The sequence below is a fragment of the Cuculus canorus genome, chromosome 8 (genome assembly GCF_017976375.1).
Source record: "Cuculus canorus isolate bCucCan1 chromosome 8, bCucCan1.pri, whole genome shotgun sequence".
In the NCBI taxonomy this organism is placed as follows: Eukaryota; Metazoa; Chordata; class Aves; order Cuculiformes; family Cuculidae; genus Cuculus; species Cuculus canorus.
This window is the reverse complement of record NC_071408.1, coordinates 26,631,005-26,645,856: the sequence shown is the minus strand read 5'-3', so window position 1 is coordinate 26,645,856 and position 14,852 is coordinate 26,631,005. Positions and strand designations below refer to the sequence as shown.

The 14,852-nt window shown below is 37.4% G+C and overlaps 1 protein-coding gene across 9 annotated transcripts in view; it reads left to right on the top strand.

Annotated features, from left to right (window-relative positions):
- MAST2 (microtubule associated serine/threonine kinase 2) overlaps positions 1-14,852 on the top strand; it is a 196,705-nt gene that overhangs the window by 57,353 nt on the left and 124,500 nt on the right. The window contains exon 1 of one of the 9 annotated variants that reach the window (XM_054073780.1): positions 5,443-5,517. The exons of the other annotated variants lie outside the window; for them this stretch is intronic. Coding sequence (XP_053929755.1) covers positions 5,458-5,517 — 60 coding nt within the window. The 5' untranslated portion in view covers positions 5,443-5,457. Of the gene's footprint in view, positions 1-5,442; positions 5,518-14,852 lie in introns of those variants that run through there. 9 annotated transcript variants of the gene reach the window in all.

The following is a 14,852-nucleotide window of genomic DNA, read 5'->3' as shown; positions in this document are numbered from 1 at the left end:
TTTACCATTCTGCAAAAATTAAAATGCTGTTGGTTCATGTTGGCACTGTCAAGGCAATATATTTAATTAATGTTTTGGGGGTAATAGTTTGGAAAGGCACAGCCTAAATTAGGTCCTCCGATCCAACCTCTCTGCTCAAAGCAGCGCTAATTCCAAAGTTGGATCAGGTTTCTGACGGCCTTGTCCGGGCTGGTTTTGAGTATGTCTAGCGATGGAGATTCTGCAGCCTTTCTTGGCACCTGTTCTGCTGCTTAATCACTTGCCCTGTGAAAATATCTCTTCCTTTATATTTTGGGATGGAAGAACATTTTCCATGACGTATTAGTACTATTTCATGTAATATTTACACATTGACTACTGAAGATTGATTGAGATAAGCAAACAGATAATCTTAGTCTATTTTTCTTTCCACAACTTGTGTTTCTGTTCTATCTGGATAACCTCTGATTTCTGTTTTTTTTGGGGCAGGGGCTGTTTTTGACATGGTTAACTTAGACTTGGACTGAGGTGGCTTTGAAACAGCCGTGCCTTAGGGGTTTTGTTCTTTTTTTTTGTTTGTTTTTATAGCTTTCTGCTCATTTGGCATCTTACATGGTGGAATCCTTTTTCTTTCTTGGTGATGTTTCAGTCTCTCTTCTCTCCTGCCTTCCCCCTATTGCTTCCTGTAACTGAGTTCTTGGTATAAAGACTACAAACATACCTCTTTTGTGTGTTACTCCTGCTGACTAACAAAAGCAAAGTGATTCTTTTGTTTGTTTTCCTTTTTTCTGTCCCTATGGAGAGCATCATCTATGAGGCAGTAATCTGAATTTCCAGGTGCTTTTCCAATCTCCCCACTCTTTGTTCATATCAATGGAATTTTTTAATCTAACCGTTACTGGATCAAACTCCTTTTCTCTCACCTTCCTGAAGTTCCTTTCACTTTGCTTTCTCAGACTGTTTTGAAAGTACTGTTCTATTCCTTTATTATTTTCAGTGATCACCTGTTCAAGGACCTGGGTTGCGAGACTTCCAGGTTTCCTTGTGCTCATCTCTCACAGTTGGCTCACTCTTTTCAAAACCTATCCTTTTTTCTCAGTTAAATAGGCCATCCACCAGCTCCAGCTCTTCCTCTTCTCTAACAAACACATGCCTATATTTTCCTTATGCTTCTCCTTATCTCCATTACCTGCAATGTACTTTGCATCACTACCGTGATACTCTGTCTTCTCTGGGAACTCTTACTCCATGGTCCCTGCAGTAAACAGCCAGGTGGTGGTGGAAGCTGATGACCTCAAGGAACAGGAACTGTTCCCATCGGCCAAGTCAATATATCGGCATGTGGCCCACTTGGATCACCACCTTCATTTGCTGAGTCTGGTTTTGTTCATCCCATTCGGTGTCACAAATTTGGTCAAGAAATTTCTAATAGAAATATGCGGTAAGGAAGATCCAGGAGGGGCAAATTGGATTGTCTGTGTGTACGTATAAATATATATAGGTACAAATGTATAGACACATGCACACTTATAGCATGCTTACGGTCTGAGATGTGTGTCCAGTAATATTGACAGAAGGCTGAGAAAGCTCTTTTAATAATGGAATATTCATTTTATTTCTAAGCTTGCATTTTAGCTGATGAACTTGGGCTGTTGATGGAAATTGCTGCCTAGGGAGAAGTGCTAATGCAGGTGGTGGAGCTGCTTCTGCTGAATTGGGCAGAGACCTGTGTTCGTTTAAATTATTTGCTGTGATGTAAAATACATTGCGATGGTAGGTACAAATGTTTTCTAAGGCTGGCTAGATTTGTTGCTGAATGTTCCCTATACGCGTGTATCAGTTGTTGATTTTGTTAATTTTGTACAAATGAAAACTGGTAGTGCTCAGTGTGTCCCTGTGAAGATGGGCTTGTGTTTTGGACAACAGATTGTACTAGAAATTTGTGATTTATTTTTCTTTTGTTATAGTGTCCTTATGAATTAAGTGCAAGGAAGGAAAGTAATGGAGATTGTGATACTCCAAATTTCAAATCTCCGTCATGGAGCTTATATTCTGCATTTTTTGGTACATCAGCAGGATTCAGATGTGGTTGGACGTTACCATCACCATAGTTCTCTGCATCCATGTTTTCCTACAAAGTGCCAGCCCCTTTTCATCTTCTGCTGAAATTTGGGCTAAGTTCAACCAGTTAATTTACTTTGTTGGACCCCTTTTGTGTGGCTTTCAGTGCAACACAGATGTGAAACACAGACTGCATCACAGTACTTGAATGTGTTTATATTGGCTAGTTTTCTACTATGCAGCATCTTTGGCTAAAATTAAAAAAAAAATTTAAAAAATATATAAATGTAAAAGCAATAAAATTATTTCTTTGTTCTAAAGATTAATCTTACATTTTCCTCCCAAGAGAAAGCATGGAAAATATAATCTCAGAATATCTGATGGACTTGGTTTTGAGCTTATTTATTTTACTCAAAGGACTGAGCACTATTTTGTTTTGTTTTATGGGGAAGGGTAATAGGGGAATCAGTGGCTACACAGGCTCATTCTGTTTTAAGCTTCAGTGTATTTAACAAAAGGCTTACTCTGCTGTTCAGTTTTCTGTACAGTTTAAACCTTCCCTGAGATGTCTTCAAACGTAATTTAGAGACCCTGAAAATTGACATATTCTTCAATTTTGTTTCCTTAAGAATGTCTTTCATAATTGCTGAAGACATTCTCTGCTGGCTACAGAGCTGGTTAGAAGATCTAACAAAGCATGCAGTTAGGAATAATGTTGCTTTACAGTTTTTTTAATATATTTTTTAAAAGTTTTATAAAAATTTAAAAGTAGAAATTCTGTTCTACAAAGGAAAAGAACCTTTTACATGAGGGGAGACCATTAATAGGACTCAAAATTTGATTTTTTTTTTTTGTCCTGCACTTTCAAAATGTCTGAAATATGTGTTAACTGAAAAATTAATACATAAACTTTAAATTAAGGGTTTACTTTGAATTTAGCATGAAAATTTATGCATACATAAACATGTAAAATCTTCAGATTTTATGTAAAAACGTAAAATGTAAAAACGTAAAATCTTCAGATAATATGAGTCTATTGGATTTTGGGTTTTGGAACTGGCTGCTGCAAGGTGTCCTGCTATGGGAAATACTGACACCTACTCCCAGGAGAAATCTAGCTTTGCTTTTGCAACCTTAAGAAGAAATTTGACTTTGAGAGGCTTTTAAAATTATATAGATTATTCATCTTTACACCTTTGATTCTTTTGGTGCATTTTTCTTGACTTTGGTGTTTTCATGTGCTATGCTGAGCTGTGCAAACCGTCAGAGAGCTTTTCTTTACTCTGCACTCCCTTTAAACTCCCTCCACTCCCTGAGGTCCTCACTCCAGTGTTCCACGAACACAACTTGGTCTGGCTGGGGATGATGTTTGCCTTGGTTTGGGGTTTGGCCTGGACTATGTAATTTTCTTTGTGCTTGAGACTTGGTCGGAGAGAATGGAAAGTATGCTGAAATGAAAGAAAACATTTTGCTTTTGAAGGGGATTGGTTTCTTTCCTATACCAGAGATTTATGTCCTTTTGGGATACCTGTGATGTGTTTAAAAGAAACAAAGGGTAAAAGCTCCTACCAAATAGAGATAAAAAATCTGAGCATCTTTCCTCATAATCTTTGAGGGGATTGTTTTACTTAGCATTCTTATAAAATCTTGGAATAATAAACAGTATAAATTGGATAATATTTCTCTTAAGCTAAACACTGGTGCATGGGCTTTCTTCCTGTAATCACCAGTACTGTTCTGATGTACATGTGGCATAATGGCTTTTCTCTAGTTTTCATACACCAGAAGAATGACAGTGTTATGTTTATATCAAAGCAAAGCTGATGGGTCTGATTTGAAAGCTCAAGCTTAAGTGCCCTTTAGAAAGAAAAAAAGACAATTTCATTGAAATTATGTTTAGAAAAAATGTGGATATTTCTCTGAGTTATGAAAATTTCCTCTGGAAGATAACAGAAACTTGGGTGTAAAGTTTCACATTTGAAGTCTGGAATAGCTTGGGGTGGTTTTCTGTAGGTAACTCCCATTGTAGTTACTTGAAGAATTCAAAACGCTAGAAGAAAAAAACCCCAAATTTTCCATGGAACATAATCACATTTTCTTTCTAACTTAGATTCTTTGTATTAACAAGACTTACTTTATACTGCGTAGCAATTTACCAGGAACATAACCTAATCCACAGATCAAATGTCTTATGAAGGGCTTCCAACGGTGATGATGCAGGCAGTCACCCGTTATATTGACAGCTGAAGAAGAGGTGGTAATACGAGAAGATAAATAAAAATGATTTATGCTGATACTGAATCTCTAGACTTATCTTAGGATACAAGAAATAGCGTACTGTTTTTCTTCTAAAAAAATTTGTTTCAAAAAGCAATATTTTTAGGATAACCTCCAAGAGAACCAAGATTTTATGCTCAGACTTGGCTCTTATTCTCCCAGTAAATTTTCAACACCTGAAATGAATTAAAGTTTAGCCTGGAGATGATGTCCGAAAGATAGTTGAAGTTCTTCAGCTTCTGTGAAAATTAGCAGCTGCCAGAAGGAGGAGGATCCGCACTGGTGTTCGCACAGCAGTGACGGCCACATGAACCTGCGGTTGTAGAGGCTGGCTGGTCCTTGGCTGTGGCTCTTCGGACAGGCTGGACTGTGTTTTTCTTGATTAGAGTGTCTGAAGGGACTTGAGTGAGGAGAACGATTGGGAAGCACTGGCTGCAGATTAATGGTTACCTAGAATTCGTTAATTAGATCAGTCATATGCAAGTGTTTTTGACTGAGCTCATTCTGTGGAGACAACTTGTGAAGTTTTATTATGCAAGTCTGTTATAATCTTGGCTGGGATGCCAATGTTATAACATAGGAAAATGGATTGTTAAAGATGTATTTGAGTATGCTACAGCTCATTGTAGGACTTGGGATTCATGCTTGGAGAGGTACGGAGCATTGGTGACTTTAGGGGGCTGTATGCCTGGCGAAAGAGCTTTCACACTGGTTTGATTTTTCAGGATTGATATTTGTGGTTCACTTTCCAATGGAGGAGGAAATGGAACTGAGTTTGGGGTGTGTATGCTTCTGGCATTCACTTTGAAGACATTGGAAAATATACCAGGGGAAAAATGTGAAAGCTTGTCAGAATAAAAAGTCCTTGAAATACGGACAGGGACAAAAGGTTAAATGGTTTGCTCAGGCACAAAAGATAGCATTTAGCTGCTGTCTTCAGGGTATTGTTAAATTGGTCTGATAATTTGCTATAGTTATGCTTAAATGAGTTCTTTCAGTTTGTCAGTAAGGACTTTGTAAATCCTTTATAGCCAAACTAAACTTTTTATTTTCAGCCAGTGAGAAAATGTAAAAATGCTGGTAATTAATTCCACTACTTCAGGAAAAAAAGGCTTTGTGAGCGGGTGACTGCATGGAGGAATGAGGGAGTGTGTGCATCTGAGGCTAAGTAGACACTGGACAAAGGGGTTCTTCCTACAGGTAAACAGTGATATCTTTTTCATACATTTCATTGGTTTGAAAGTGTCTGCTTGATAGACTCGCTTGTTGCCAGGAGGGCACGATGAACGATTTTTGCTGCTGCTGATAGTTGCAGGGATTGCTGTGTATAAAGGGGCTTTTGTTTCTTTTCCTTGCCATTAGCCACTTGGGGTGCTTCATTTGTGTTAATATCGCTTCATTTTGTACTTGCTTAATGCTGGAAATCTCAGTTCTTAAAAGAAAACCCAGTTCTCCAGCCTAGCAACATAACGTGCTGCAAGACCAGTGTTTAATCTGCTTATCTTTAATAGTCTCCACTGCTTACACAGACCCACTTACCTATTTAATGAGAAGAAATGTCCTGCAGTGAGGCAGCATGGATTTTGCTTCCAGGCTTATGTCATCAGCCCAGAAGTTGAAATTGGTTAGAGCACTTTTTTTTATTTTTATATTTTCCTGTCAGTGTGCTGATTATGGTTGCCTCTTCAGTTCCTCTGATACACTGAAAGATAGTGGTTGTTTTTATTTTTGTAAAAGGAAGCCTAATTAAAACATGCCAAGTGAAAATCTAATTTTCAAAAGCTATCAGCATTGATTGAGGGCAGGTAGTCTCCTCGTGTATCCAAGGAATGAATATGAAGCATCTTTGCATTCTGAATATTTGTAAATTCTGGCTACTAGTCAAATAAATGACAAAAGTATATTATGAGTTACACTATTTTAATAACACCTAGAAAAGGCTCTCTAAAATGTCAAGAGACATTTAAAGTCAGTTGTAAATATATATTAGTATTTCCCATATGATTTAACAGGTGTTCCTCTCCTACGTTGTATTAAATTGCTTTACCCAGGCCATTAGGATTTATGGAACTTTGAGGGATTTTAACATGTCTGGGATCAAGTTTAGTTGTTCTTGAATTTCTAGAGCAATTATTAAAGAATATAGAGTAATTTGTAGGCGCCAAAGTGTGTCTGTGCAGATCGTGTGGTTTTGTGCACACTCTGAGGTATATGATATTAACTCTTCAAACGGGCTTTATTTTTAAGAGCTGCCCTGACTATTTGGATATACACATCCTTAGCACAACAGTGAGGTGCAGGTATCTGCATGACTTTATCCAGCAGCTACGTGAGCAGCAGAGCCTTTCTGCCCACCAGAGCTGTGTTCAAATGCAGCTCCTTTTCTCCTAGCGTCCAAGGCAGCTCAAGTGTTCCCTGTAGTTTGTGTTTGACCATGTGGATATACAATACAGCAACCAACCGTTAAAAGTTTACATATTCCTTCAGGAATTGAAAAATGGGGTTGGATTTGGTGGGCTTACTGCGATTTTGCTACGTGAATGTTCATGTTTCTACTGTTCAAGGGTTTTCTTAATTATCCTGCAGGTTAAGTAGTATAACTTATAGCCTGGCTGTCAGTGGCACAGTTGAAAGAAATTGCTAAACAAAACAAAAGCCACCTGAAAACGGAGGAAATTCAAGTGGTATGGAAAAGATTAACAAGAGTAGGTGTAACGTAGCCAGTTGTGCTTTAGAAGTATGCGTTTTCACTTTACTCTTGTCCTATGAAAACATTGTATTTATACTGTAAATAATGCAGCGCAGAGTTGCTTAAACTTGGCTTATGAGCTTTGAAATAATGATCTCTGTTTAGAAAATCTACTACAAATTACATTTTGTAGTTTTGTGATTCGGCTCCTAAAGCAAAGTAGGTTATGCATCTATTAATTTGAATTTGCTAATCTTATTTATTCTGTATTAGAAAGCTAATTCCAGTTTGAATTCAATTATTGTATACTATAACATTAATACATAATAGGTGGCTTTTTGTATAAACGCTTCTATATGATTAAACTTTGAAGTTTCTCCTTTTGCCCTAAGGATAAGTAATTATATCTGTTAAAAAGTATGAAGTTATTTCAGATTTTGATGGTCATATTCGAACATTCAGCCTCACCGTCCTTAACTGTTCCTCTATATAAATATTGTTGATGTTCTGAAGGTAACACGGTCCATCTTCCCCGTGCATCCTGACATATTGTTGTCTCTTGTGGGCATTTGAGTGAAGCATTCTTCTGCAGGCTTTTCATAATATAGTGGATAAAGAGTTTAATTCTTCCATTTTCTATCCAGAAAATATCCTGACATAGGTCATTGCTGAATTTAAAGAATTTATCCTTAAATAAATAATTACATTTATGGTTTTGTATTGTTTTTCTTTGGAGATGAGATGCAAATCATTAAAATCAGGGCTTTGAAGTTAGCAGCACTTTGTCTCTGAATACAAACAAGTAATTCTCTGGAATGGAAGTGGTTCAAATTTGTTTATACCTGTCTTAGGTCAAACCTAGGAATGACTCATTTTGCTGATGGCAATGCTGCTTTTAAATCAAATTGTTTTAGCACAACAGATGCTTTTGTAGCTGAAAGTTTCTCTTCCCAAAATGCTCTTGGATATTGGTGTGATAAAATCATGCTTGGAATGAGGATGAATATAATTATTGCCTATTGTGTGGCATAGCTGAAACAACTAACCTGATACAATTGCTTTTAAATTACTTTCATCAAAATATGAAAATATTAATTGACTTTGACATTTATCACTTGTTTTATATCAGCATCGGCTAATAAATGTCACTTGTACTGGCAGCCAAAAAAATTAAATTATATCAGATGCAGTTGGGGCAGGTTGGTACGGTCTGTGGATAAGGTCCTTTGTGCTCCATTTGTTCCATGAGCTGTTGCTTGTACGTGCTGGTGGTGACTCCAGGCCACATTAGTTTGAAATACAAGAAGTCTAACCCACGGTTGTCTCCTTCCCAGGAAATGTGTGGCCTTCAGACTATTATTGTTTCCAGTATTATGCTGTTTTTTCTCTTTAGGCATATGTAGTGATCTCCTCCTCTTCAAAAATGTGCACAGTTTAGCTTTATTTTTCATAATTTTAGTGAATCATTTGGCCAAGTTGCAAGAATGTGAACCAGCTGGAGAAGAGATCCTGCTCTGCATTCTGATCGTGGGATGCCTGTTGGGAGGGGATCGGGATCTTAAAAGAATAAGTGATGATAAATTTAAAGGCCAGAGGAATGGATTGTGGTGAGGTAGGGGCAGGAAGGAGATTGGAGGTGACTTAAACAAGGACACAAGTGGTTTTACATGTCCAACTGATAGAAGGACTACAAAGGCTGTGGGCTGACAGTTTATTCTCTCTAATGGTTTCCAGTCATTTGCTATTTATTTTTCAAGCTTTTATCTTCTCTTTCATTCTCAAATGCAAATGTCATGCACCTTCACGTTCTTAGCTTTGTTGGCTGTTCTGGCAGACCCTACCTTGAAACCCTCTGGGCCAAATTTAAACCTGCCAGTTCTGTTAAACTTGTGTCTCAAAACATTCCTTTATGAAATAGCATCTCAATCGGTTGTACTGAAGTGGGCAAATAGCAAAGACTTTTTGTAACAACTGAATAATTTGGGCCAGTTTTGCAGTGTGCTCGTTACTGCCTGCCTGTAAATTTTGGTAGTTTGAGAATGCTGAGCTGATGTTTTTCTTCCAAAGTGGCTACCATGAAAAAAGCCCCTCAGGGACATAAGACTACTGTAGACTTTCAGAAAGCAATGTTGTGCTTGATTAAGTTTAGACAGATGATGGAGTGATGTAGTAAAATCATTTTTGTTAAGGCATAATACAACAGAGAACACAATGTAGCACCATTGGGACTGATAAAAATGAAATACTAAAGCAAAACCATGCCCTTGCATATAGCTTTCAGCAGCAGACGCAATAGATGTAATTTAGTTGTGTGGTGCTGGAAACGTAATATTGATTTATCTTGAATCAAGAGAAATAGCTTGTACCTTGCCTGGTTGTATGGATTGCAGCAATCTCTGTGAAATGAGTTACCTAAAAATGATACTGTAAGAGAATTCCTTCTTTTTGATAGAGATGGGGAGGCGACTGTAGCCAGGTGAAAAAATCCAGTTACATGTCTAACTAAGGAGTTGAGAGATACTTCATGTGCTGTTGCTGGGATCTGCCAATTTTCCCTGTACTTAACTCATACTTCTTGAAAAAGAACAATTTCTTGAAAGGTAGCCTCCACGTAACTTGCATAAAATTGAAGGCAGAGGTTTAGTGGAATGAGGTGGGTTTGGGGTAGAACTTGCATTGCATTACTTGAACACATTACTTAATCTTTTTCTGTGGCATTTGTGCACTACTAGATTACCAGATTTCTTTTTTTTTTTTTTTAAAAAAATCAAGTAAAACAGCATTTGAGGTGAAATTGCAACGATGTCCGAGAAGGTTGGTTTGGTTACTGCATGACATTTAACTTCTTTCTGTTTTTCCCTTAGTCTTTACTAGGTGAGTAACTCTGATTTCCATTCCTTGTATTGTTTTGGCAGACAGTACAATGCCAACAAGCAGTTTTACTGACTTCATCTTTCAAGCTGAAACAAATGTGTTTTCTTAGTGTTTAAGAAGTTGGTGTATGGCTTTCATTCCTTAATCCTCAGGTGACCTAATTTCTTCCTGAAGTAAAATGGATTTTAAATACCCTTGTATGTACATTGATATTTTAACCAAAACTTTCTAGTATTGATGTCTTGGGTCTCTGGTATCTCTCAGGTCTATAGCATCAAGTGATCATGAATACTCAAGACATGACTATTTTTATTTTGTTTTTGAACTTAGAACAATTCCCCACTGTAGTCAAGTTAAAGCCTTCTGACAAGAGGGCTTTACCTCCCGTAGTTATTTGTTGTTTATTCTTAAGCTCCAGTGTGCGGATCATAGAATCATAGAACGTTTTGGGTTGGAAGGGACCTTAAAGCCCATCCAGTTCCACCCCCTGCCACGGGCAGGGACACCTCCCACTGGATCAGGCTGCTCCGAGCCTCATCCAATGTGGCCTGGAACACCTCCAAGAATGGGGCAGCTGCAGCCTCCCTGGGCAACCTGGGCCAGGGCCTCACCACCCTCATGGTGAAGAAATTCCTCCTTATGTCTAGCCTAAATCTGCCCCTCTCCAGTTTACACCCATTGCCTCTAGTTGTTCTGCAGGTGAAGTCAAACAGCGTTGCGGAACTGTGCCCGTTCTATAACGGAACTCAAAAGGAGGCTTCATACTTACATATGTTCTGTTTTCTGAAAACTTTGGCATTTAACAACAATCACTTCAATATTCTCTACTTTTCTGTCAGGAAGTGTGCTTGATTAGAGGCCTGCTAAATTAATGGCGGTGGGGGGCATCGTACAAATGAAACCCGACCACTTGAGAAGTAATGTTTTAAATGGAATAGTTGCATTTTTTTTCCCCAGCTAGCCAACTTAATTTCTCCCCAAGTATTCCTGGTGAAGAATTAGTGCTTCTAAACTCCTAGGAGGCAGATTTGAGAAAGCATTAAAATAATTCCTTTTGGTATTTCAAGAGCCCCCTGTCCTGCTCAAATAAAAAAAATTGAGCAAGATACTTAGCTGTAAAAATAAAAATAGGTTACCTTTGTATGTGGAGTGGGCTGTTGGGCCTTGGAGTGTTTTTATGGCGTTGGTTGATCTGCCTTTGCGTATTTTATAAAAAGGAAGAAATGAACAGTTTGTTTTCATGAACCAAAGTGTAGCATAAATTTGCAGTTGTTTTGCGTGGAACAAGTTGTTGTTAGGATGAGGAAGGATGGGTGACCTAAATTGTATGTGAAAGCTGGAAGTGCTCAAACAGTTTGAGATACTGAGTCAATTCCAATAGAACTCTCAAAAAAATGAAATAAATGAAATTCCTGTTTAATAGTTGTGAAACAGGCAGCTTTAGGTACTGTATTATGCTATTCAAATGCAGGGAAAAGACCTTCCATAACTTTTGAAATGAATGGGGATTCATTTCTAAATGTCAGCCATGTCCCACGTTCTTTTGCCACTTGTAGTCTTGGATGTGTGTCAGTTTTAAAAAGGCAAAAATAGAATAAAATCCTTTTATTAGTGTAACAGAGTGAGAATAGTAGTTGGTGTTGTGGCTAGAAATTGGTTTTAAGACTAATATTTTGGAACAGTTTGCACAATACTGCAGGCTTTTACTGAACTTTCCTCTCTTACAAATCTTGTTTCTGCTTTCTCTCACAGTCATTCAACCATGCAGATATATTTGGATAAAATATATTTTTTGGTCAGTTTGAAATAACATTCTCTTTACTCTTAAATACTTATTATTCTTTTCCTCTGAACCTTCTGTTTGGGATTTGTGTTGTTGCTAATTTGTGTACTCCTAAAATGTTTATAGCAGCTGGGAAACCACAGAGAAAATGAAAAATTGGGCAGATGAAATAAAAAAAAAAATCTGTAAATATGTTTTAAATTGTAGCAAAATACTGTAAGAGAAATGCTAAAGGGTTTGCTTCTGAAATATGTTCCTTGTCTTTTAATTGCCCCGTCATAGAAGAAGATCTAGTGAATGTTTGAGTTTTGTGTCCCATATTAAAATTCATGTTTAGGTCCTGTAAATGCTTCCATAGACCATCTCTTTGTATTCTGAAATAAATTATAAACTGAGAGAGTTGATTTCAGATGCATATTATGGAAAAAAGGTTGCAGTGAATGGTGAACCTGATCATATGGATATACTGTCTTTTGAACATTTCTGGAAGCAAATCTTATTTTGCTGCTTTAATATGTTTGAAGTCCAAATTAATCTTACACCTAGATTAGCATTACTAGGATGTGATAATGGATTAAGTACTGATCTTTTTTGCCCCCTGTTTCATCAGCTACTTTCTTCTGCAGGAGTGGTAATTGCTTTGGAATGGAAATCTTCAAATAGTATTTCAGTTGATAAAGATTTGTGCAATATCCATGCAGATATTCTTTTGCATTAAAAAGGATTTTTCTACTGCTTATTTTGACACATGTTAAATAGTGTAAGAGATATCAGAATGAGAATCATAATTCCTTAAAGAACTCGTGTAATAGCTATATGAGTAGTCTTGTGGAAATAAAAAATCATAACATGGAGATCAACTCATGAAAATTTTAAACTAAAAATACAAGTATTAAGTAAGAAATAAAGCATTTATTGCAGTTAATACACCTAATGCCATAGGATTGACTGTATACAAAATATAAGTCTTATAAAAGAGAACAATGCACAGTATTAACTCACTGAGAAAAGTACGAACATTAGTACTAACATTAGAAGAAAAGTGCTACCATTACTAATGTGAATAAGGTTTCCTATTTTTGATCCAGGTAAAAATTCATCCATACTATTTTGGTCTTGAAGATTAAAGACATAGCTGCAAATTTGATGGGATTCCAACCTCAGAACAAATAGAAGTCAGCTTTCAACATTAGATGAATTCACCAGAGCAGGCGGGTGTTAAGAAAGTTAATGAAGATAATGTAGGTAAGGCTTGTCATGGACCTGCAGCTCTGCACGTGGCTGGCTACTGCGTCTGAACTGAGGTGGGGCAGCTTTGTGCCCTCTCCTTACCTGACCACTTGCAACAGTTTGACCATGGCCTGGTTTGCAGGTGGTTGAAGAATTAAATGAGAAATATGACTCTTGATGCTATTCTTCAAGGACAGTCTCAAAACCGTGGGAAGAACTTAATTGCAATTTGTAGGGGCACCCAGTATGCCACTGAGATTATGATGGTAACTGTGGTTCCAGAAAGAGATCAGAACTCCATCGAGAGCAAAATAATGAATAAGAACACCTGCTAAACACAATTTGAACTTTGAACAGAGAAAAACATTGCAGAGGACAAAAGTGAGAAAACGTGCCAACCAGTGACATAATTTTACAATAAATTGCTTTTTGGACGTGGGAGGTTACCTTCTGATGCACAAGGCATAGTAACAAGCTAACACTAAAGAACAACGAGGTATTGTATAAAGACTCCTTTTGTCTCTAGTGGTGGACAAAGTCAAACTTTCTCCAAAGTGCATAGAATTGTAATTTTTACAAGTAAATAAGATGCCAATGCATTAACAACACTGCCAGCAGTCAGTGTTAGAAGATCCAAAATAACCCATTCTCACTTTATAAAGCTTGCATCTTCATCTCCAGAAGCTGATCAGGAAAAACCTGTCACTCTTCTTCGATTACAATATTGGTGGTGGAGATTAATCAACTGGTGCATTTCCAAAGTCTATACCAGAAGTACGTGTATTATGAAATCTAATAACCAAGTCAAAATTAAATATTGTCATTGAGTCAGATAAAGGTGCTAATTCTTGTTTTCATTGTTGAAAGCCTTACTGTTTAGAGATGCAAACCCCTGAAATGACTGCTCCTGATAGTTGCTGGTGGAATGAATGCTCCTGATAGTTGCTGGAGTCAAATGAAAAAAAACCTTTGGATCCTCAGTAGCTCTTTCTTCTCTTGGAATGATTCCTGATCCACAGTGTCTTCTTCACCAGTTTAATTCCTAGTTCTGGAGTGCATCCTCTTGTGGAAAGATGATGGTGATTTAGCTCCATCCATCCCAGATGACACATTTGTTGCTTAAGAGGTATTTCAGCTGGAACTTCAGCATATCAGCAGCAGACAGGTCCTTCCGTAGCCGTCACTTGCTGAAAACTGGGGCCGATAGTCTTGCAGGTCATCTCTCATAAGGTAACTCGTTGTGCAGCATACTAAGAGTGGAGTAAAAAGCCAAGGAGGTTCTGTGTAACTACAGAGGATTCACTGAAGATGAGCCGCAAAACAAACAGAAAAGTGTCCCCACAGAAAATGGCAATGGCAACCGTAAAATCAGATAATAAAGCGATCCTACCATGAAGGCAAAAAAACAAAAAACAATTAATCCCCCCCAGAGAATCAAACTAAACAGGAAACAAAAAGCAAACAGGCTTAGTGCAGAGAAGCACAGGCATAGACTAGCAGCCATGTTCTTACTAAAAAAAAAAAATCCTGTCTTTAAGCTGATTAGGAAAATTCCTGTTGTGCTAAGCTTTCACAGTTTGCCTGCTATATATGGTTGGCCATTTCTGAATGCCTCCATAAACTGCAGGTCTAAAAAATGCATTCCAGAAACCTGTGGCTTTTAAGCCTTTTGTTTTCTATGAAAGAAGTCAGTTGTAAAAGAAGGTGTTATAAATAATACTGGAGTCCATGCTGTATCAGTGTATTGGAACAAAATTTGTTCTTCTGGTTTCTTTGAAGTCTGCATATGTGCAAATAAAAATGTGTGAGCTTTCCATTTATCCCAAGAACATAAAATTTCTTTGTATGTATGTGTATTCGTAGAAATTATGTGTGTATCTATACACATACATTGGGAATAATGTATCTGCAGTGTCCAGTTGTATCTCTTTAGGAACACAGAGAATGTAGATACTTCAT